The 23200-nt window shown below is 47.2% G+C and overlaps 1 protein-coding gene across 3 annotated transcripts in view; it reads right to left on the bottom strand.

Moving 5' to 3' along the window:
* RGS10 (regulator of G protein signaling 10) overlaps positions 1-23200 on the bottom strand; it is a 138470-nt gene that overhangs the window by 48776 nt on the left and 66494 nt on the right. For all 3 annotated transcript variants that reach the window (XM_085602885.1, XM_085602899.1, XM_085602891.1), the window contains exon 2: positions 8098-8207. In XM_085602885.1, coding sequence (XP_085459011.1) covers positions 8098-8207 — 110 coding nt within the window. The remainder of the gene's footprint in view (positions 1-8097; positions 8208-23200) is intronic.

Raw genomic sequence — 23200 nt, 5'->3', positions numbered from 1 at the left:
TCCGTCAGCAACCAAACAGGGCATACACATGAATTGTCCTGGCATCCTATTCTCTCCCTTTAAAGTATGCCCCAAGTGTTACATGTCAATCAACAGACCTGTCAACCAGGACTTGACAGTGAGATGTCTAGAGGCTACCCACAGCACCACTGTGAATATTCCGTGGAGTTTGGAGGAGTCATGCCAGCAGGGCAGGGGCGTAAACCTGAACACTCCACAGATTCAGATCTCTCAAGGCCCAGTGTTGGTTCCAATGATTACTCTTTCTAGGCAGAGCAAGTATCCCTGCCCATCAAAAGGGAAATCCTCTCACTAGTACTGCACAAACTCCATGGGGCAGATTTACAAGAAAGTGACGCATCTATAGAGATGCGTCACTTTGCTTGCGCCACACTAATAATGTTTGCGCCACCATGGATGTGCCGTATTTACAATACGGCGCACCATGGCGGAAGGATTGACAGATGCGTCCGAAATTCGGACGCATCTGTTGGGGCAAAAGTCATGCATTGCTGGAGTTGTGTCGCAAGCATGACGCAACTCCAGTAATGCATTTTGTGGCCTATTCTCACTACACTGCATCACTCCTTACGCCTTCTTCAAGCAGGCGTAAGGTTTTGACGCAATGGCGTCCTAAAAGTGACGCAGTGAAATCTTGTAGATTTCACTGCGTCACTTTTACGAGGCTTTCCTGCATGGGAACGCCCCCCTGCATACATTATACCTGACGCAGGTATAATGTGACTCAGCCCTAGATGCGTCACGTTGCAAATAGGGCGCATTGTTTGCGCCGCCGGTGCGTCAAAAAAAGTGACGCACTGGCGGCGCAAAGAGGCGCAAGGGGCTTGTAAATCTGCCCCCTCGTATCTGGAAAAGAATCCCCAGAGCTCCCTTCTTACCTGGTGTGCTTGTGCATCTCAGGGTAGTTAATTCTAGTATTACTGTGGTGCTCAGAGTTGGCAAGAGCCACCTCTCCCTACCATGGATTCAGGGCTCTTTGGGGATTCCCCCAACCATACTGCCTATGTGTGAAGAGCCAGTGGAAACCCCTGAGTCGTCACTGGGTGCTGCCTCTACCTGTAAACGGGGGGCGGGTCTAACCCCTTCTACCCTACCAGCTGATGTAAAAGTCAGGTAGGAATTGCCAGCATCCGAGTCCTACATTACAGGGGTATGGGAGGCCACTGGCTGTGGATAAGGCAGGGCTTGAACTATCTAATTTTTCTCTATCCATTCCTTCGCCTTGTAAATGGTAGCATGGGTGGTGGTACTTTGTTGGGGAAAGTTACAGTCTATCTATGACAACATCACTACTAACCCTCGCCCCCATTTGCACTGACCAAGATACGCCCCTGGAGATAGCTGTGCCTTTTTCATGTATTCTACTGACAAACTCTTATACAGAGCCCTGCTCCATCTGGGAGGAACCTCTTTAGGCAGTTGAGGACCAAGTGGGAAACTGACCTGGGGAGGCCGCTCCAACACAATGAGTGGGATTAGTTATTCGAATATTCAAAAAAAAGTCCTGAGAAATACCAGATTACAATATATACAGTTACCGTAAGTGCACAGAGCTTTCGTGACCCCACATATAGTGAGCAAACAAATTATATCAAACAGAGGAGGCTCAATGCCCTAGCTGTAATAAAACTCCTTCAGATTTTCAGTGGTTTTGGCTGAAATTTGGGGCTTCTCTCAAGAGCGCAACAGGCAAGGGTGGCTAGTCTTCGATAAAGTTATCAGGGGCAAAATGCAGGCTGTTGCAGCCCCTGCAACGCAGAGGGCCTCAAACCCTTCAGGGGATCCCAAATACTTCAATGGGGCCCAATTCAGCCCAAGACCCATCAATATCTGAGATATGGGCGAATCAGGTGGGGGGCCCTCCTCACATTCTGCAGGGGGGGCCCTTCATTTTGTTTACACCACCGAAAGACATTTATACTTGGGTTTGCTCCTCGCCATTTAAAAGGGCAGAGCCATGACTAGGTCTTCAGATCTACTTCTAGTTCTGTCCAAAATGACCATTACTTACCACTTGAAATCTAGAGCTCGTCCATCTGTCATAAAATGAGGATTAGCTGCAATTAAATTCCTTGGCAGCGACAGTACGGTGCTGCACAAAGAATATTCCTGATCGCAAGAAAGTGGGATGAGATAACAATAACTTTTTTCACTGGTTTCTTGCTTGTGGGAATATTCCTGATCGCAAGAAAGTGGGATGAGATAACAATAACTTTTTTCACTGGTTTCTTGCTTGTGTGCTGGGGGTAGCAGTAGGTCTAAGATCTGTAGTCCACCAGGTAAAGTCCCACGGCACGGCATATTTTCTGAAGATCACCACTTTCTTCTTGTCATTGTTCAGCTTGAGGCAGTTGTACTTCATTCAGGTAGCCACTTCGGTCTTGCACCTATTGAAATTGATCCTGGTGCTGGGTGATTTGTCTGAGAGGAATAATATTAGTTGCATGTTGTTTAAGTAGGTATGTCAATGTTGAGTGTGTGGATCATGTTTGCCTGCACAGTCATGTGGATGTTGAAGAGGGTCGGGCTGAGCGAGGAACCCTGCAGAACTCTGCAAATGAGTTCCCTTGCTTTTGAGGAGTATGGTGGCATATTGACTGTATGGGTTCTCCTAGTAATCTAGGTGCAGGTCAATCGGAAGGTGGGTCGTTGGATGCTAGTCTCATGAAGTCATCTGATCAGGATAGGGTGAGAGACTGTGTTGAAGGCTGCAGAGAAGTCAAATAGGATGAGGGCTCCAGTTTCCCCACTGTCGATGATCATCCAGATGTCATCTGTAGCTGCGATAAGGGTGGTCTCTGTAGTGTAGTGTGGTCTGAATCCTGATTCTGTGGTGTCAAGTAGTTGATGGTTAGTGAGATAATCAGCGAGGTATCTGTTGATGGCTTTTCAAAAACATTTGCTGGATATGGTAGGATGGAGATTGGACAGTAGTTTGCAAGCTTCACTGGGTCGGCAGAGGGCTTCTTCAGGAGGGCATAGACAGCTACCTGCTTCCAGGTTTCTGGGAAAGTTGCTGTGTTCATGGAGGTGTTGAGGATAGAGGTGAGCACTTTGCTGATAGGGACTGAACCTTTATCAAAAGGGTGTTGGGAGCAGGGTTTGATGGGGCCCGGAGTAGATGATCTTCATGATTGTTGTGGTTTCCTCTGTAAAGATGGTGTTTTATGTGGTCAAGGCGTTGTCTTTGTCTGATACTGGGAGTCTTAGTGCAAGGTTGATGGGGTCTGGTTGTGTTGTCGAAGTTGTTGTAGATTGCTGTGACTTTGCTGCCGAAAAAGTCTCAGAGGTCGTTGCACAGCTCTTGGGTTGGAGTAATGTTGCTGGAGGTTTCTGATTGAGTGGGGAAGTCCCTGATGATTGCAAACATTTCTTTGCTGCTGTTCCAGCTGCTGTTGACAGGGTCCACTAGGACATTTCTTTTGGTTTCCTGGATTTGCTGGTGGTAGCGCCTCTGGGCAGATTTGAAAACATCCTAGTACGATTCTTCCTGGCTTGCCCTCCATGTCTATTCTAGTTGTTTGCAGTACTGTTTTGTCATTCTGAGTTCCTTCATGTACCAGCTGGCCTTAATTTGCATTCTTGCAACTTGGCTTCTTTTACGAGATGCCTTGGTGTCGTGGTAGGTGGTGAGACATATGTTAAAGGTATTGATATCTCTAGCTATGTGGCCTGTGTTGTCCAGTTGGTTTTTGCACGGGGCAGAAGCCCAATCCACCTCTGATATGCTATTCCAATATTGGCGGTCTATGCCTGTTGTGGTGGATCTTCTGTAGTGGGGAATGTTGATTGAGAAGCTGACAATGGTGTGGTTGGTCCAGTGATGGAGTTGGATGCGTTGATCGCAATGCTAATAAATGATGTATGGGTGGGGTCCAGCATGTGTCCAGCAGTGTAGGTGGGGCTGAGACATGTTGGGTGAATATGAGGTTACCGAGGCTTTTGAGGAGTGTGACTGAGTTGCAGTTGGTCAGGTTTTCTAGGTGAAAATTAAAGTCTCTTAGGAGGATGTAGGCTCTGACGTCGATGGCTAGAGGGGTGACAAAGTCTGTGATGTGGCTGATGAAGTTGGCTCACGGTCCTGGAGATCAGTAGACCAGAGTTGTGTGAAGTTGGCTGTAAGTATTCGTTTAACTTTCTTATATTTGCGTTTGGCTTTCATTTGAAGTGTGTGTCTCATATTTTATATGCAGTTGCATTTAGGTAAAAGTCCAACAATATAGATGCAGAATATTTTGTTCTTTTTAGTTATTTTCCGGACTCTAGCCCTCACTCACTAACCCCGCCCGCCATGTGCACAGGATGACAGGTCCCATACTTGTTTCATGCACTTCGACCGTAGGTACAGACGGAACATCGGAAATTCACTTGTTCAACATGGCCCGGAAGTGGCAGTGACATGGGCCGGCTGGAGGGAACGTGGGTGTCTTGGTGCCACCCTGACGCACAGGTAGGGCCTCGCGGCACCAATGAGAGAGCATACCATTAGCGCGTCTACAAACTACAAGGAGATGCCTCTGTTAGATAACTACATGGCTTCGTGGAGATGAGATATAAAAAAAATCCAAATAATATCCTTGTTGATAATAAATCAACTTAAGTAAACGAAGAAGAGATACATCAGGTTCTTCCGAAACAGTGTTTAAATAAATTGCATTCTGGCGCGAGGCGGTGAGGAGCGGAGTCGGAAATGGATCAGCTAAGACCACGCGCGCTAGAGAAGCTGTGACGCACTTACACTCCAACCTCTTTCCAACAACAACCGGCAGAAGTTCTTAGAGTTTGCTTTCCTTGTGTTCACGAAGAATAGCTGCAGGCTTTGTAACCACAACAGGGATATGCAACATGGAGATGGTAAGATAGCTCAGTGGGTTGCGAGCTTGCGGCCTGATGGTGAATAACCTACATGTCAAATGTTTGAGTCCCAGTGGAGCTGACTCAGCCTGTCATCGTCTTGGTTGATAAAGCAAATATCGTTGAACTGGGGGTTAATAGAAGATACTATTAAGGTGCCCAGAGACAATTCACTTTGTGGTGCTTGGATTTAAGTTGTCAGGATTGATGAACTAAAAATGAGGAGGCACGGCCCAAACAGCAGGACGGAGAGCGAGACCTTGAACAGGCGTATGGGCCCCTCAGTGTTCATATTGCATTCGGTAAAAATAGCTCAAATGATGAAAGGAACCTCTGCAGGGGGCAGCGAGAAGCCAGGATGCGCCAGGGTCCAGTCCTGGAAACCCTACGCGACCATTCACCCTCCAGAGTATGAGAAATCGAGTCACGTGATAGCACACCACTCTATAACTGCTGTGAATAATGCTGTACTTGAAGTAGTGTTTATTTATTGTGCACGTCGCGTTCTTTTGAACTAAAAAGTGCGTGGTGTGTCTAGACTGGTCTAGTCTGGAGTTTTACCCGAAGGCCTCCCAGCGCTGTGTATGTCCCAAGCCTGACAGTGCTGAGCGTTTGTTGACACTTTTGTAAAGCTGGGAATATATCTTCAGGCAGCAGCTGGCAATATTGGTCAGTGAGTTAAGTTCCCTTGCTGATGTCTAATGTGGTTTGAGCGTTACAGCTCTAAATTCTTGCAAGGCCAACTCCGCCTTTCATCAGTCCCAGGTTGACACTGTTAATGTGGCTAATAGCAGCCCCAGGTACTTACAGTGCATCTGAGCGATAAGAAACTAAGGTGTGAAGTTCTGTTTAGGTCTTATATGTGATACAGCAGTAGCTATAGAAGTACCATGTAAGACAATACATTAAAAATGTTTTTTTTAATTAGAACTAGCTCCCACCGTGCCTGTGTTGCACGCTCTCGGTTTCCTTGACTTCACCAAACTCTTCACCATGGGGCAGATTTATATCAGATTTGCGCCACTTTTACGCTGCCGTTGCGTCACTTTTGTGACGCGACGTAAACCCTGCGCCATGTTGCGCCCCATTTACATCGTGACGCATCTATGGAGATGCGTCACGATGTAAAGCCCTGCGCCACATGAAACCTGCGTCAGGTTTCATGTGGGCGTTTCTACTCAGGGGGGGCGTTCCGTCGCAGGACCGCCCCTGAAAAGTGACTCAGTGAAATCTATAAGATTTCATTGAGTCACTTTCCCAATGCTGATGCGTCAAAACCCTGCGCCTACTTGAAGCAGGCGTAAGGCTTGACGCACCATGTTAGAGATAGGGTAGGTTGGAACAGTGCTGAAGTTGCGTCGTGCTTGCGACGCAACTTCAGCACTGCGCCAACCTTAAGCCGGCAGATGCGTCACGTATCTGCTTGTCCTTGCGCCACGATGCACCGCATTGTAAATGCGGCGCATCTGCGGTGGCGCAAGGGCAAACTTGCGTGACGCATCTTCCTTGGCGCATCCATGCTGATTTGCAGGGATGCGCCAGGGAACATAAATCTGCCCCCATATTCTGAAGTTTATGAGACACCCGCCCTGGAAGGAGGTCATCTTCATTAATTGTGCCGCCCACCTTTCGAGAAGGCCAGGAAAGTTGTAAAAGATGTTAAATGTGAAGTAGTTGATTTCGGTTCAGTTAACACAGTTTTGCGGTTGTAACCGATGTGGTAGTCACAGAATGGAAAATCCTTGCCTGGTAGCACCGCCAAAAACTCATACCAACTTTGCACCTTGGAAGTTTTTACACCTTTAAATGTGTAAATGTGTAGAAACATCATTTCCACATGTTAAACCGAAGTTAATGCTAGATTTGAAGCAATGTCGTGTCATGATTATCCTTTGTGGTAACACAATTACCAAATTGAAGTATTATGAGAAAAAAACGGAAATTGTCTAAATGCCCTGGAGTCTGATCTGGAGTTACCCCGAATGGGCTTTTGCCGCTGCAGAAGCTGGGCCCTCTTTGTCGGACCTTTTTGGACCCATCACCGCTTGTTCACTGGATACCCTCCCGGACTGGGTGATTCTCCTGCATTTGAAAGTAAAAAAGGCTAGAAACGAATTCCATATAAAGTTCATGGCTCGATGCTGTAAGTCTGGGATCATCCCAAGAGGCATATTGTTAAAGGGCAAGCCTTGCCTGTTGGTCGGCAATTGCCTGTGCAGAGAAAAATGGACTTTCATGTCTTATGTATGTATGTTCTCCAGATGCTGCGAATCACTGCAACAGCTGTTCAGATCATCAGTGTACTGGCGAACGAGCTAGAAGAACGGGGATGGGGGGTCACCTAGAAATTCAAGCTCTAACGCCAAGAGAAAATCTAAAGATGTAAGAGTGAACTTCACAGCTTTCCAATTCCGAATTTAAGGGCAAATTGATATTAGACAACGAGAATAGATGGAGACACTTCAACACAGCAGAATTCACATATTGAGCAGAGGTCCATCTACATGTACAAATACTGGGGCAGATTTACGAGTTCTGGCGCATCCCTGCAAATCAGCAGGGATCTGCCAGAAAACATGCAACACTCAATTCCCTCCCTGCGCCACTACGAATGCGTCGCATTTACAATGCGGCGCACCGTGGCGCAAGGATAGGGCGATGCGTGTCGCATCCTGTGGCGTAAGGGCGGCGCATTGCTGGAGTCGCGTTGCAAGCGCGACGCTATTCCAGCAATGCTCGGGGGGCCCTATGCCTAACATGCTGCGTCACTCCTGTCACTCCTTACACCTGCTTCAAGCAGGTGCAGAGTTTTGACGTAGCATGGACGTAAAAGTGACTCAGTGAAATCTTTTAGATTTCACTGCGTCATTTTTACGTGGCGTCCCTGCGACAGAACACCTCTCCCTAGATGCGTCGCGTTGTAAATGGGGCGCAACGTGGCACATGGTTTACGCCGCTGCAGTGTCACAGAAGTGACGCAACGGTGGCGTAAATGTGGCGCATGGGGCTTGTAAATCTGTCCCACTGTTTTGAGAGACCATGCTCAGCCACAATTTTCTGCAGTCCTACATTAATGAATCTTGGAACATAGCAGACTGACAGACTCATTCCAGGCTTAACTCTCTGATTCGGATGTAGGACCAGTGTATAACTTTAAAAGAGTCAACATACAATAATTTCATTTAGAAAGAAAGTCACACAAGAAGAAAGACAGCTATATACCCTGAATTGTTTAACTCCTTCTGGATCTTCTAGAAGATTCTCCAGTGACACCATCCACCTGGACGTTCCTCTGTGGTTGTTGTTGATGCTTGTGTTCCCATCATCAATTTCTGGAGAAAAACATAGAAAAAGGAATTGGAAACAGTCTGCACAATTTAACGTAACATATCATTTTATGCTTAAGCTTTGCTTAGTGTGGTGGCCACCAATGTCCCCGCTCTCTGTCATAATATGGTCAGCTCGCTGTTTACCCGGTGTTCTCGGTGTAACTGTTTGGTTCCGAAGATGTGAGGAATACTGTTTCAGGTAGGGAAAAGCAACAAGTGTATTCAAAACTATTGACCGATGAAAGGATTTATTTGATCAACTGATCTCACCTTGAAGAGAAGGTATTGGCTGTCATGTTGGGTGATATTTACGTCATGCACCCAAATACCAAAAACACTGGACGACTGAGCCAATGCGCCCCAATGGGTGATGCTCTCCGGCTTTTCTTCAAAGAGGGCAGCTTTATGCCCTCTAGGAGCAAAGTGGGAGAAAGTTATGATTGAGCCCAGTTTGTTGATTACGTTCGCTACACAGTGTCTAGCACCTCCCCCTGGCAGCATTTACTAACCAAGTGATGAGTCCACTTACAGAGACAAGAAACTACACCTGTCCTTTTAAGGCTCTGTATAATTATTATTTTTTTTAAACCAAACCTGCAGCAGGCCATAGTTTCAAATATTTCTCACTACAAAAAACTACTGTTTGGGCCAAAGTAGTATATCCTGGGATCAGCAAAAACACCACATGGATTGGGTGGGAGGAAGCTTAAGAACAGAGACGAAGAAAGACCGGCTTGGTTTAATGAAGATGTGTGGTACATACTAAAACATTAACATGTCATTTCTCTTCTTCTTTACAGTTGTAACTAATTCAGAGCATAGCTAGCAGTTTGCACTTTCATCAGTCATACAAATTGAAAAGAATACTGTCCTTGAATATGTCCAAGTGCTCCTGCGAGAGATGCATCTCACCTAATGTCACAAGTCACCATCCCCCAAATACCTGGATATTTGGGATCTGACTATGGGAACCAAGAATGGGAATCGGCCTTGCAATTGCCTAAGCAGAGGAAAATGCCAACCCGATCCACTGATGAAAGGTCACTAGTAGTGATGTTTATTGTAGGAGTCCTGACCCATGGGAAGAGCAGATCGTTTGAAGAAATATTTAGAGAGTGCGACAGACATCCTTAGACAGTTTGGATATCTTCTTTGGAGAACGTGAGTTAAAAAATGCAGATAACAAAACAATGCCTTGTGTGGCAGAGAATGCTGAACAAACTTTGGGTTAAAAATACAGACAGGAACATTTTTAACACAAGCTCCAGGAACATACATGTAGGAAGGTAGTAGCTGCTTCCTATGGTTACCCACACTTTTTTGCTGATGTCTCACTGTTTTTGGACTAGTCTGATTAGGATCCTACTATCCAGGACCCCAGTCTATCTGCTTTCTCCCTTAAATTGCTATGTATGTACTTTAGGTACACTGCAAATTGGATACTGGGGTACCCTTATCAGTCCCTAGTATATGGTACACCATGTACCCAGGGCATAAGTACCCCAGAGGCCTCCCCTGGGCTGAAGCATGTATTATGCCACCCATGAGAGGCCATTCAAAATGACACAACAGGTCTGCTACAGCAGCCTCTGCAAGCTGGTGCTTGCACTGCTTACTTAGATATAGGTTCACTATATCTATCTAAATCAGTACACTTAAAAACCTATCAGTCCCCCTTATGGCAGGCCTTATCAATCCTGAAGGCAGGGTGCTGGGTTTTATGTGAGAGGGTGCCCCTGCATGAGCAGAGCCCCTCTGCAGCCTTCGGAGACCATTCTCTGGGGTTGTCTGTGATGCAGCCAGACATATAGGTTAAGTTGCATTATAACCTCGCAGTAAATGGTAACTTTAAAACGGCTGCTTAGAAATATGTCGTGTTTGGTGTCAAACATCATGGAATCATACCTCCACACCAGTAACTGGTGTGGGAGGTATGATTCCACCCTTCTGAAACCACTACTGTGGGTCACCGGTCTACCCGGTACCAGCTTTCTCGACCCAGGCAGCACAAAATGGATGCTGCCAGCCACAGACACGATTCTGCTCTCCTGCTGCTGAGCCAAGCTCGAGCAGACGAAGGCATGACAATAGGCATCTTGTTACAGGGAGGTGTAACCACCTCCCAGACAGGGTTTAGTGTATTGGGCTGGGTGGGTGCGCTCAGAGTGCCAGAAAGTCTGCACTGGGGCCACATTTGGTGTTCCTGTGCATAGTCCAGCTCAAACCAGTTTCGGGGGCCATTGGCTCCTGCGCTGGTGCGAAACTTGACAAAGGACATGGGTGTAGTCACCACTCTGTCCTGCCCCTCCCCTAGGAGGGTCCCCTGAATCTGTCCAACCCTTTCTGGTGGGTATAAAGTGGGTTACCTGGCTACAGGAGTTTAGATTTTACCTGGACAAGATTCTACAATAATAAGAAACCAAGTACTTCGACTGTCTTCACGACGCTGGGCGACAGAAGAATCTCCCTTGGAGTAAAGGAGTTGCTCCCCTGCACTAGCAGGCACCTAAGCACATCTGACCAGCTTGCTGCACCCGAGCTCCTGAGGACTCCGAAGATTTCAGCAACACAGGAGGTGGGTTTCCGAAGGTCCCGGAGGTCGATCTACCCTCTCAGCAATTCTGAGACCAGTATCCCTCGTGCGGACCGCATGACCCGAACCCCTGTGCACCGCGTACATTTGCAAGTGCATATGCTTGTCGGCGATTCCCGAGCCTGTGCATTGGAGTTGGACTCCGTGTAGTCCTGACCCGAGCAGTATTTGCACCGAAGAAATCCAGCCTCCTCGCACTGAGTGCTCCATGGGCTGGTGCTTTGCAAATCTGCTTGAGGTCTCCTCTCGACTACTGGTCCGTTGGCCTGTGGGTCCTGGCGAGGGTCACCTTGTTTGTTCTTGGACTTCCCTGGTTGCTCCAGATGTGCCCTGAACTCTCCATTGCTTGGAGAGTCCCCTGGACCTTGCTGGTCCACAGCGTAACCTGTTTGTCCTTCCTGCGTGGGTTGCATTTGCCCAGGTTTGCTGGTGCTCCAGCTCGGCCCCTCAGCACTCAACATCCTTCATGGGGCAGCTCACCTCTGGATCCTGGTCATCCTCAACATCTCCTGGTCCCCGTGGCTGCAGAGTCAAGCATCCCTTTGTCGCACCTGAAGTACCCGACATCGGTGGTCATTCGACTAATGAGCCCCTGGACACCTGAAGTGACCCAGACTCTGTCCCCTCTGCTTTCAGGTTCCTCTCACCTAGAATCCTGGCTTGGATTCCACCAGACACTCTTCACCTTCCCAGCAGCAGTACTTCTTTGCAGCTCTCCATTGAAAACGACGAAGGTTTCCGACACCAATTGACCCCTATGCACCCAGGTCCTCTGTGATAGGTAACACGGGTACCTTGGTACTCACTGGTGGGTTGGCTCTAGAACCTCTTATGTTCCAAATGGTTTGCTTGAAGTCCTCCTAGAAGTGTCCTTAAAATATAACTTTACAACCGCGACTCTCCCATAGAGTTGTACGGAGCACGCGGTCATGTTTCCTCACTGCACCCGTCCTCTGTGGGCTCCCTGTGTCACTGCCTTGGGTGGTTCCTTGGGATCCCAGTGATTCTACGTGCTCTAGGCACTGTGTCTAGTCAAGTCGTGATTGTTATACCATTTGTTTCGTATATGGTTCGATCTCCCCCTGGAGCCCGTTGTGTATTGTGCTACTTACGAATGTTCTATTGATCCAGTATTATGTGATTTGTGTTCTAACCTCATGTAGAGGGTACTAGAAAGTGTTATAGTAATAAGTACATATTTTTATATAACTACTGTGTGGTTCTCCTTTCATTTAGCCATTCAGGAGGTGATATTCTGGTAAAATAAGCAACTTTACATTCCTTCAAGATTAAGCCTGAAGGCTGCTCTCCACAGCTACCACTAGGATAGCTTTCTAAAGGTTATCTTTGACCTCATACATCATAAGGTTCGTGTGTACTTGTACAGGGTGCCCACTTTAATTAGCGGACAGCATATACCAGGCCACCGTCTCACAATAACAACCCCCTGGTCTAGGTGATCACAGCCAGCAAAAAAAAACTTGAGCCACAAATAGAGCCAAAGAGCGTTTTACGAAGGAGACTGATACGCTAGACTGATTGAGTCAGTGACTGTAAAAAAAATATGTATTAACCTCTATCCACCAGAAGCTTTGGAATCCCAATCGGACATTGAGATGCTTTAGGACTCCAAGGGATGCCCAAAGCAATTGGCAAGGAAATGGCCCGGACGTTTTAGAGGGAGACTAGGCCCGTGTCCTAGATTGCTCTCCTGGTTGATAGTGCTGTATGCCATTCTATGCCTGGCCTATGATCATGACATATCAAAGCATCACGAGGGTAACAGCGATACAGAAGGAGCTATCAGTCATAGCACCTTTTTTTTCACATCAATCTAGGGAAGTCCAGGGAATTTAAGAAATGAACATGTAGAACTGCAATATAAGTCAGTTAGACAGCAATGCACCCCACAACTTACACCCACCTCGTGTGGATGTTACTCACACGCCACGCTAGGGTCAATGCAGAGATCTGAGGAACTGGGTTCGAGTCTCGGCAATGGCGCTGAACATCCTGTGATTCTGGGCAAATCACTTAATCTCTCCCGTGCCTAACAAAAAATGAATATGTCCTCATGTAACGCAACCGGTGCTATGTAAAGCGCTCTGATACCCCATTCGGGTCAAGTTTGCGCTATATAAAACTCTGAAAAGAAAAAAAAAAGAGATGGAAACATTCACGAAGATGAAAGAAAGTCTGGCTGTCTGGAGACACTCATGCAATCTAGGAGAGGTGGGAATGGGCAATCCTTTTTCTTGCCTCACTCAGGGCAAATGGTAAAGCTGAAGGGCTATGCATTCTCATATTTCCACCAGGCTATTCCTGTGCAGTTTGTCACACTTAGTTTTCTGGAGTGATGTTATGTCATAACTTCGTAAATACGCCTGGCCCCTTTAAGTAGTACCAAAACACATGCACACTTGTACTCCCCGCTGATAATGCAGGTAAATAAAAAGCACTCTGCCTGCACGGGCAGCTGGTTCATGTAAGGCGAGTGTTCTTCTGTACAATTACCCAAGGCATACTGATTCTATGGCATGAGACGTCACAGTAATATACACTTCAAAGTTATTAACCCTATGTATATTTCTACCCTGCTACATCATTACTATTTGATAGTGTGTTGGTGTAGATGTAAGCTACAAATTCAACAACATTTACATATAGAGCAACTGTACTATCAAGGTCACCTATAGGTACTGTAAATTCAACTTAGTATGCAAGGCTTGTTTCATCTAACTTTTAATGTTTATGCAAGTGTTCTGGGCTACAGGCTTTGGCCAGAGTGCAGATGCAGTTTCCATGTGGCACTGGTGGTGGCAGAGACCTGTGGGTGAAACAACACGATTGCTTAGTTCCTGCTGGGTAAAGCAGTATGGGGGCGGTAGGAGTCACCAGGAGGGATCCCACACTAGTCTGCCTTCCGCTGAGGCTACCAGGATAGGGCTGAACTGTGGTGTCTCCCACCAGGCTAATGAGTCGGATTCCAAAGCAGAAGAGGGGATTGAGACAGTACAAGTGATTACAAATTGAGAGACACTGGAGTCTGTATTGTAGTGGTCTCTCCATTAGTAGTTTGCCCAAAAGGCAGCAAACTAAATGCAGGAGGCAGCCCGGGGGATACGTGTGAACATCTCTGTTCTGGCATATGCCTTGGAAGCTGATGCCCTGAGCACTGGGGATCAGTACCCTGTAAGCTGTGTAGTTCTCCAGATGACATTAAGGGAATTCACCCACTAGCCTTAAAGGCCACAATGTAGGTTAAGACATGATGACATTTTGTCAACTAACATGTGATGAAGACCAAAAAGATAGACCTCTTATAAAATATGGGTGAGTTGGCCATGGGTGAGCTATCCCACGTTTTCTGAAAAAGATCACAACTGCCTTCACAAGTCCGTCGCTACCCTCGCCCCCCCACCCAAATCGCCTCTCGATCCCCTGTCCCTGTTTGACTTTCCAGTTACTCTAATCAGTTCAAATGCCTCGTGGAACTTCAAAAGCTAATGTCATCACTTTCTCCAGTTTGGAGAAATCAATCATCATCAAAACGAGCCAAAACTCCGAGCCTTTCAGGGTAATATTAGGATTAATATTAAATATTTATATTAAGTGTTATTAGTTTCCTGGTGTTTGGAACTGGTGTTGTCAGAGAGTGCTGTGGAAGTCCACGCCAAAGCCAAAAACCAAAAAGAGTGATCACCTCCTGTTCCTCAAGCGGTAGAGTGGAAGCAAGAACGTGATGCAAATCCTTTAAGATGTCACCCAACTGACAAACATTATTCATCAGCAAATAACGCGAAACTGGCAACACTCACTTCATCAACCCCTCCAGACACCAACACATAACACGCAACATCTTCGATATTTTCTCACAAGTCTATGAAAACAAAGTTAGGAATGGCGTGGGAGTCATACATCATTATCACTTCCTAATGATGCCTGCTCTGTATTGCTAATTGATGCCTGTTATTTGGGACTAATCGAAGCCTGCTATGTGTGTGGCCGATTGATGTCTGCTCTGTGTCACTGAACAATGCCTCTTCTATATTGGTGATTGTTAGAAATGGAGTCTCTAGTTGGCTGTGGTTTGCAGCCTGTCCAAGTAGGGACCATCACTCTAGTCAGGGTAAGAGAGTCACACAGCTAAGATAACCCCTGCTCACCCCCTTGGTAGCTTGGCACAGAGCAGTCAGGCGTATTTCAGAGGCAATGTGTAAAGTATTCGTGTGTGTGTATATGTATACATATATATATACATATATATATATATATATATATATATATATATGTAACACACACACACACCCTCTCTCTCCCCCTCACACCAGTTTACAAAAATAGCTATTATTTATCTGAATAAAACAAGACCAAAAGGACAAATATACAACATACACAAGTCAAGATATGACTTTTCAAAGGTTCAATAAAGTTCAGTTATTAAGAATCAGTGGTTGTGCTTGATCAGGACAAAGTACCTTAGATGTGTCAAAAATCAAAGATAATGCCTGGCACAAGGTAGGTGAGGTGCTGAAAAAACAAGCAATGCGTCAGTTCCTTACTGCTACAATGGAGGTGAGGCGTTGGTTGCCTACTGCTGGGCAGGGGGATGATAAGTTGGTTCCTACCGGAAGGGCAGGGTAGGTGATGCGCCATTTTCGGACATGCGGCTTAAGTTCCTTACTGGGGTGCAATGTTGAAGAAAATGGTGCCCAGGGATGATGCATCGATGATGCGTTGAAAGTCAAGTTGTGCTGCGTTGATTCAACAGCATTAAAGCAGGCTATGTATTGGAGTCGGGCGATGTGTCACAGACTTCGGTGATACGGTGCTTGAGACTCACGCAGCTGCAGTTTTTCAGAGGCACTATGATGAAAAGCTGGGGCATGCTTTGTCAGTCACGGCCATTGCGTTCCGCAGAAACCACACTCTGATTGCAGCCAGCAGTGATGAGTTGAGTTTCGGCAGTGCTACTCCGCTTCCGAAAGATGCTTGGACTCAATGCATGGATTTTCTCCTTGCTCCTTGAAATCACTAAAATACACTTCCAAGGGCCCAGGAACTGGATTTTTCACCACTTAGCAAGTCACGAATCTCAACAGGAGAGCCCAGGTACTAGCAGGTGAAGTCTTTGATGGCTCAGAGACTTCTTAATAGGAGGCAAGCTCAACTCAATCCCTTGGAGAACCTTGGAAACAGGATACAGAAAGCAAAGTCCAGTCCTTTCACTTCCAGGAAGAAGCAACATGCAGCAGCAGGCCAACAAAGCAAAGCAAACAGCAAAATAGCAGTTCTTCCTGACAGCTTATGCAGCTGTTCTTCCTGGCAGAATGTTGTCAGTCCAGAAGTGTTGCCTTTCCCTGCCCTGGCTCCAGACACACTACAGAAGGTGGAGGCTTCTTTATGTGAGGACAGGCACAGCGCTATTCAGTTTTCAGTGTCAACTCCTCCCACCACTCTAGCTCAGGAAGACCCATCACCCTGGTGATGGGCCATCAGGCTATGCAAGGCACACCTCAGCTTCCTTTGTGTGACTATCTAGAGCAGGCTTATCCAAAGAGTAGCTCATGAGTCATGAGCTATGGGTAACTCTCCAGCTGCCTGTAAGTAGCTTTTCTGTGTCCTGACCAGTGAACTAAGTTTGGACCTTTTGCTTCGTTGTGCTAATATATGTATACCAATATTGAAAAGCATGTATTTGAGGCAAAAATGTGTGTATTTTGCAGAAATAATGAGTTACTGTTAGGGCAAAATTATTGAATTTTCAAAATATCTTTTACGCTATATTATTAGCTTGGTGCAATGGGCATTGCAGCTATTGCAGTTATGTTTTACCCATGTATAGGCATTCCACAATGGCAAAGCATTTTTTAACATTACTCCTGGCAACCATGCCTGATGCACTGAGTTAATCATTGCTGGATATCGTGTATTCAGTGGCCACTAATGTATTCTCTCCTTCCATTCACAGCTAAAGTCACTGAGAAGCTCATCCACGCCCAGCTGACAAACTTCATCGAAGAGAACGCCACCCTCTACGCTTCCCAATCCGTATTCTGCAGCAACCACAGCACCGAGACCGCCCTCCTACCCACCACAGACGACATCCGCGCACCCCTCGATCAAGGCCACACTGCGGCCCTCATCGTGCTAGACCCCTCCGAAGCCTTCGACACTGTCTCCCACCGCACTCTCGCAGCCAGACTTCCTGACGCCGGCATACAGGGAACCGCCCTCGACTGGCTCCGCTCCTTCATCGCCAACAGAACCCAAAGGATCAGACTCTTGCCTTTCCTCTTCGAACCCACAGGGATCAACTGCGGAATACCCTAAGGATCATCGCTCAGTCCCACGCTCTTCAACATCTACATGGACCCTCTCGCTGCCATCGTCAGACAGCATGGACTCAGCATAGTATACACGCCAACGACACCCAGCTCATCCTCTTCCTTATGATCCCGAAGCCACCAGACTCAGCTTCCAGGAAGGAATGAAAGACGTTGCAGCCTGAATGAGCACGAGCTGGCTGAAGCTCAACTCGGAGAAGACAGAAGTCCTCGTCCTCGGACCCAACCCCTCAGCATGGAACAACAACTGGTGGCCCACCACCCTCGGCAGCCCCCCCCACCCCCTTGGACCACACCTGGAACCACTGCATCATACTCGACTCCTCCCTCAACATGACCCACCAGATCAACACTGTTGCGCACACCTGCTTCAACACCGTCCTCAGCCTTAGCAAGGACTTCAAGTGGATCCCCCCCGAAGCCAGAAAGACCGTCTTCCACGCACTCATGACAAGAAGAATGGACTATGGAAATGCCCTCTATGCCAGAATCAACAAATCCCTGCTACGCAGACCATCCAGAACGCCGCGGCCACCACTCATCCTCTGCATCCCACGACATGAACACATCACCCAACACCTGCAAGACCTCCACTGGCTCCCCGTCGAGAAGAGAATAACCTTCGAGCTACTCACCCATGCCTATAACTCTCTCCACAACACCGGACCCAAATACCTTAATGAAAGACTCTCCTTCCACGCACCCAAAAGAAACCTCTGCTCCGCCGACCTCGCCCTAGCAGAAATCCTGTGCATCCACAGAAACAGAGCGGTTGAAAGAGCCTTCTCCTATGTCACAGCTAAGGCCTGAAACGAGCTCCCGGTCAACAATAGACGCTCCCCTACTCTGCACACCTTCAGGAAGAGCCTCAAGACCTGACTTTTCGGTTGACTCTGAGGTGCCCCCCCACCCCACCCCACCCCAGGTGCCTTGAGACCCTCACGGGTGAGTAGTGTGCTTCTAAATTCCCTGTTTGATTCTTGTCTTATGTGGTAACTATTACTTCTCTATTAATATTTGTGACTCCGCAAGAATTTCACTGGAAATAAATAGCACTTATTACATAAAGGATGGAGACCCTTGGTCTAGAGTGAATGCACAAACAGCAGAACTGTCATGCTGACCCAGAAGTGTATTCTGCAGACAGTCAGAGGCACAGAATGGTTAAAGTAAGAAAATGCCAACTTTCTAAAAGTGAAATTTTCAGACCTGCAATTTAAAGCCAACTTTACTAAAAGATGTCTTTTTAAATTGTGAGTCCAGAGACCCCAAACTTCAATTTTCTATCAGCTCCCAATTGTAAGATACACTTGTAAGATGTTATAAGACAGATCAAATGCTAACCTATGGGAGAGATAGACCTTGCCGTAGCGAAAAACAAAATTAGCAGTATTTCACTACCAGGACTTGTAAAACACAGCAGTACATGTCCTACCCTTTAAATACACTGCGACCTGCCCATGGGGCTACCTTGGGCCTTCCTTAGGGGTGCCTTACATGTACCAAATGGAAGGGATTGGGCCTGGCAAGTGAGTGCACCTGCCAGGTCGAAATGGCAGTTTAAAACTGCCCACACAGAATCTGCAGTGGCAGGTGCTACTCATGTGGGTGGCACAGTCAGTGTTGCAGGGCCACTGGTAGCATTTGATTTACAGGCACTGCGCGCACACAGGGCATTATGCTAGGGACTTACTGTTAAATCAAATATGGCAATCATGGAGAACCCAATTATTATTAAATATTACACAGGGAGCACTTGCACTTTAGCACTGGTCAGCAGTGGTAAAGTGCCCAGAATCCTAAAACCAGCAACAGTCATGCTGGAGTGGGGGGGGGGGCAGGGGGTGCTAACCAAGCTATCTATTGATGTTCCTCTCTCTGCCAGGTCTTAACTTAAGTTCAACAAGAAGACTGAATGCAATAGCTGAAATTCCTAAAAATAGTTCTTTAGACATAAGTATTCCCCCTAAACAACTGTCTGCTCCCATATAGATCTCTTCGTTTGTTACATTTTGTTCTGCTCCCTCTCACTGCTTCTAGTTGCATATCATATGCAGATAAGGCCTTCAGAGAAACACCTTAAGTTGTCGTCTATTCAGTACACTTGCTATGCTGAGTGCGTCATGTTGTATCACGGTGCATTAGGCAACAACCAGTGAAGCAGCGAAGGCAGAGACGTTTTAAGGCGTGGGCAAAGTGGGCTCTGGGCCAGGTCTCCAGCCTTTCAGGGGGCCCCCTATTAGAGCTAGTTCTGGTATGCTCCGATGGCGTTAAATAATTCTCGAACAGGTTGTTTCAAATACCGGTTTCCTTTTATTTATTTTTAATGTGGTTGATGTGTGAGAGTCTATTATGGATATTTTGCTTAGAAATGTTGTGTTTATGTTTCATGCAACATCCTTTAAAAAAGTTTATTTTAGATGAAAACAGGACCTCACATATGAGAAATGGGAGGGTGTCTGAGAGATTATTTGCAGTAATTTTAGCGAGTTGCCGCTGTTGTACAATATTAAAAACACATTCTCTGAATATTAGATGTCAACACATTTAAAATTGTGAAGAGTGTGCCTGTGGACTGTCAGTGACCTTTACAAAGAGGGCATGAAAGTGCTCAAATTGGATCATAAATTCAAAGCTGTATCGAATAGGGGCCCCCAAAATACATTTGGCCCAGGGCCCCCAAAACCCTTAAGATGGCCCTGAGCGAAGGCCCGCTATAGGTCAAGAAGCCAAGAGAAAGAGTGCCATCTTCGGCACGGCAGCAGAGGGCAGCACTGGCCTGCCAGACCAGAGAGCAGCGGGGCTTGGGAGAAGCTCATACAGGGCATTCAAGGACCCCAGGAAAGTTGTGTACGCAAGGATCCTAAACTGGGCCGCTGCCCCCGGTGTGCCTGGAACATGAAGAATAGAAGATGCCACACAGCAAGCCGCCCTGTCCATGAACCAGAGCTGTCAAATTACAGGGTTTCTAACTTTAGATATACCCCAAAAAAACGCAAAATAATTCAGACTAATTCACTTACCTACCGTTCCAGAGGGGGTTTACTGAGTCACTTCTAGATGAAGAGGTGGGAATGCAGCATCCACCACCAGTTCCAAGGCAGCAGAATGGATGTTCCTGGACCGCGGGGTGGGTGCATTCCGTGGCCAACTTAGAGATTAAGCTGGCTTTTGAAATGCGGACAGTAGTGCTAGAGAGGGAAGCGTTGTAGAGCTTTGAGGCAAATTCTTACTGATGAGGAGTGCGGTATCTTGTATGGTATTTCAGCACTTTGGTATGTGTCTGGAATGACGGCACAGAAAAGTGAGGGGCAGAAAGGGATTGATTGCAGGATGTCAAAGTGATGGCCTTATGTTACTGACCTGCACACGCCAGAGGCTGTAGTATATAGAGTGCCCTGGGGGTGCAATAGGTGTAGGTGCATGGTGTTTGCAACCCCGGGGCACATTGGTTTTATAGAAGGGGTCGCAGATACTTTTAGCCCCCATCTGTGATATAGAACACATCAATGCAAGACACAGCAGCACGTCACGAGGGGCATGCCTTCATTTGCATGGGGTCACAGCATGCAAATGGAATGCTTTGCTAATGCACCTGCGTTATATTATACATGCAAGTGCACTGAAAAATAAGTCATCAGTTGGCACCCCCTGTGAGCGGTGTACCTACTGTGAAGGCAATCTCTGTTAAGGGTGCGCTGCGTGCCCCGAGCGGGACAACGACCTCTTTCTCTCTACGGTGATCCCATCGGGGCCCTTTAGAGCTGTTGGCACCCAGTGCGATAATAACTTTTGGCGCCACCCCATGACTACGGTCTCGGATTCCCTCACGACCACCGGGCAAACGTGCCCCTCATCTTAATTTGTGTTAGAGCACTGGTAAAGGCTGGCTTCACTAATAAGAATGTATATCTATCCAAACAAACCCATTTCAGCAGCATTAGGAATGGATAATGAAAGACGGGGAAGGAAACATAACATCCTAACCTACTTGATGCAGTATGCATGCAGCTCTTTGATGATAGTTCGTAACAGTCACTGCTCCATATCAGGGCTGTATCTTATGAACTGCTGTAACAAAAGGATCTCTGTGACAAAAGCAGTGATCCACTCAGCTAGCCACAAAAAAATACAGAGTTGGGATCTATGCAGCAGTGGCGGCTCCTCCGCTAAGGCGGAGGAGCGCCGCCCTACTGCTTTGCAGCAGTGAAGTAAAGGAAACATAAAATGATAATAAGTCGCATGATCATTTGACGTTCCCTTCTGCTTCAGCTTTGCGTTTGGGGTGGACAGAGGAGCAGGGAAGGAGTGGTTTGCCCACTCCTAAGTACACATGACAGGCAACAATCATGTGCACTTCACATCTTCTCCATTCAGGCTGCATTACAGCCTGTGTGGATCACATGCCCAAGCCCCCATTCCCTGGCTGAGTGCTGATCCACAGTGCTCAGACTAATCACAATGCTGCATTGCAGCGTTGTGATTGGCTATCAGGAGGCTGGGAGCTGGGTGCTTCCTGCATCCTACAGCGGGACCAGAGTCAGGGAGAAGAGGACACAGGAGAGGCAGCAGCTGGCTGGTCGTCACAGGTAAGTGTTTTTTTTTTTACTTTTCTCGTCCCCCCCACCCCAGGCTCCCCACTCTTGTCCGATAGCAGCCGCTACTGCTGCACAGTAAACGTTCTTTGCAGGAGGCATATTTACCCACTGCATTACTTTATGGCTAGTCAAACCTGCCACTAGACAAAACTCTGATCTCTCTCTCTAGCAGGAACATAGATCACAAGAGATAGTTTGAAAACTGGACGACACAAGGAACTCCCCTGCAAGTATTTTTTAATCGTAAGCTATTGCTAAACACAGCGCCTCCCACCCCCGATGTCAGTGCCCCGTCCCCAGTTCAACGCCCAGTGTGGCTGCACCAGTCGCACTGCCCTAAAGCCGGCTCTTGATCCAATATAGTTATACTGAAGCCACTGAGACCTTAAGGGACGAGCACAGAAAGGAAGGGATTTCTCACCGCTGGAATCAGAGGACTCCTGCACTGGCCTTTCAGCAAAGGCAGTCTTAGAAAGTGAAAGTAGGTCCTTGGCTGCTCTCAGGCTGGCGGCTGTTATCTAGGCTTGTGATAAAGACTAAAGGCCAGTTTTTTTTATGAGAAGACCACTATTGCTTGGGTGTGAGAGAAGAAAGCCACACCTGAAGAGTGAAGACATTTCGCAGCATGACCTGACTTGAAAGTGTGTTAATTAGCAAAAGGAATTCTTTGCATGCACACGCATGCTGGAACTCTCCAGCATCAAGAAAATTAGCCTGCGGACAGTACCTGCAAAGAATGAGGGAACAGTTAGGGCACTACAAAGAAATTATTATTCATTCAAGGATGATAGAATGAGTTTTTAGATTCCTTTATGTAGAACAGAATGCATGGGTCAAAGGTGGTACTGGAAGCCAACACAACATGTCTACTGTGTCCCATTGAAACAACAATAACTTTCTTAAAGTGAGATCAGAATGTAAGGGGGCTAAAAGCACACAAGGATGCTACAGTTCTGACAAGCTACCAGTTCAACATCCTTACGAAAGCTGCAGTGATGCATAGGCCTCCAGCAGGATTATAAGCTTCCTATTAGGTTGGCATCGGAGGCAAGAGAATTCTGCAGTCAAAGGATGGAATCCTGAAGCTTGGGCGTTGGACTGTAATCTGATTCACCACCAATATCCTCAATTCAGGGGCCCTGGCATATTGAGGATGGTTACATCAGCAGCGGCCCGTGCAGGTAAGAGCAGTGGGCCAGGAGGGGGGGGGGGGGGGGGGGGTGAGGTCCAGCAGACGACGAAGAGGAAAAATTTAATAAATAATGGGGGCCTGGCCAGGCTTGCGACCGTGATGGCCGTGCGGCACTGAAGCGCCACCAGAAAACCCAACAGCTTTCCTCATCCTACCTTCCATCCGAGCGTGTCGTGCTGCAAAATATTTGTCTTGACTGCGGAGAGGCGCACACATGTGGAGGTGCGGTCCGGTGGGCCCGCAACATTGATAACAGCTTGAGGGCG

Source organism: Triturus cristatus, chromosome 1_2, assembly GCF_964204655.1.
Source record: "Triturus cristatus chromosome 1_2, aTriCri1.1, whole genome shotgun sequence".
In the NCBI taxonomy this organism is placed as follows: domain Eukaryota; kingdom Metazoa; phylum Chordata; class Amphibia; order Caudata; family Salamandridae; genus Triturus; species Triturus cristatus.
Note: the sequence above shows the minus strand (reverse complement) of the source record. Positions and strands in the feature narration are given on the sequence as shown.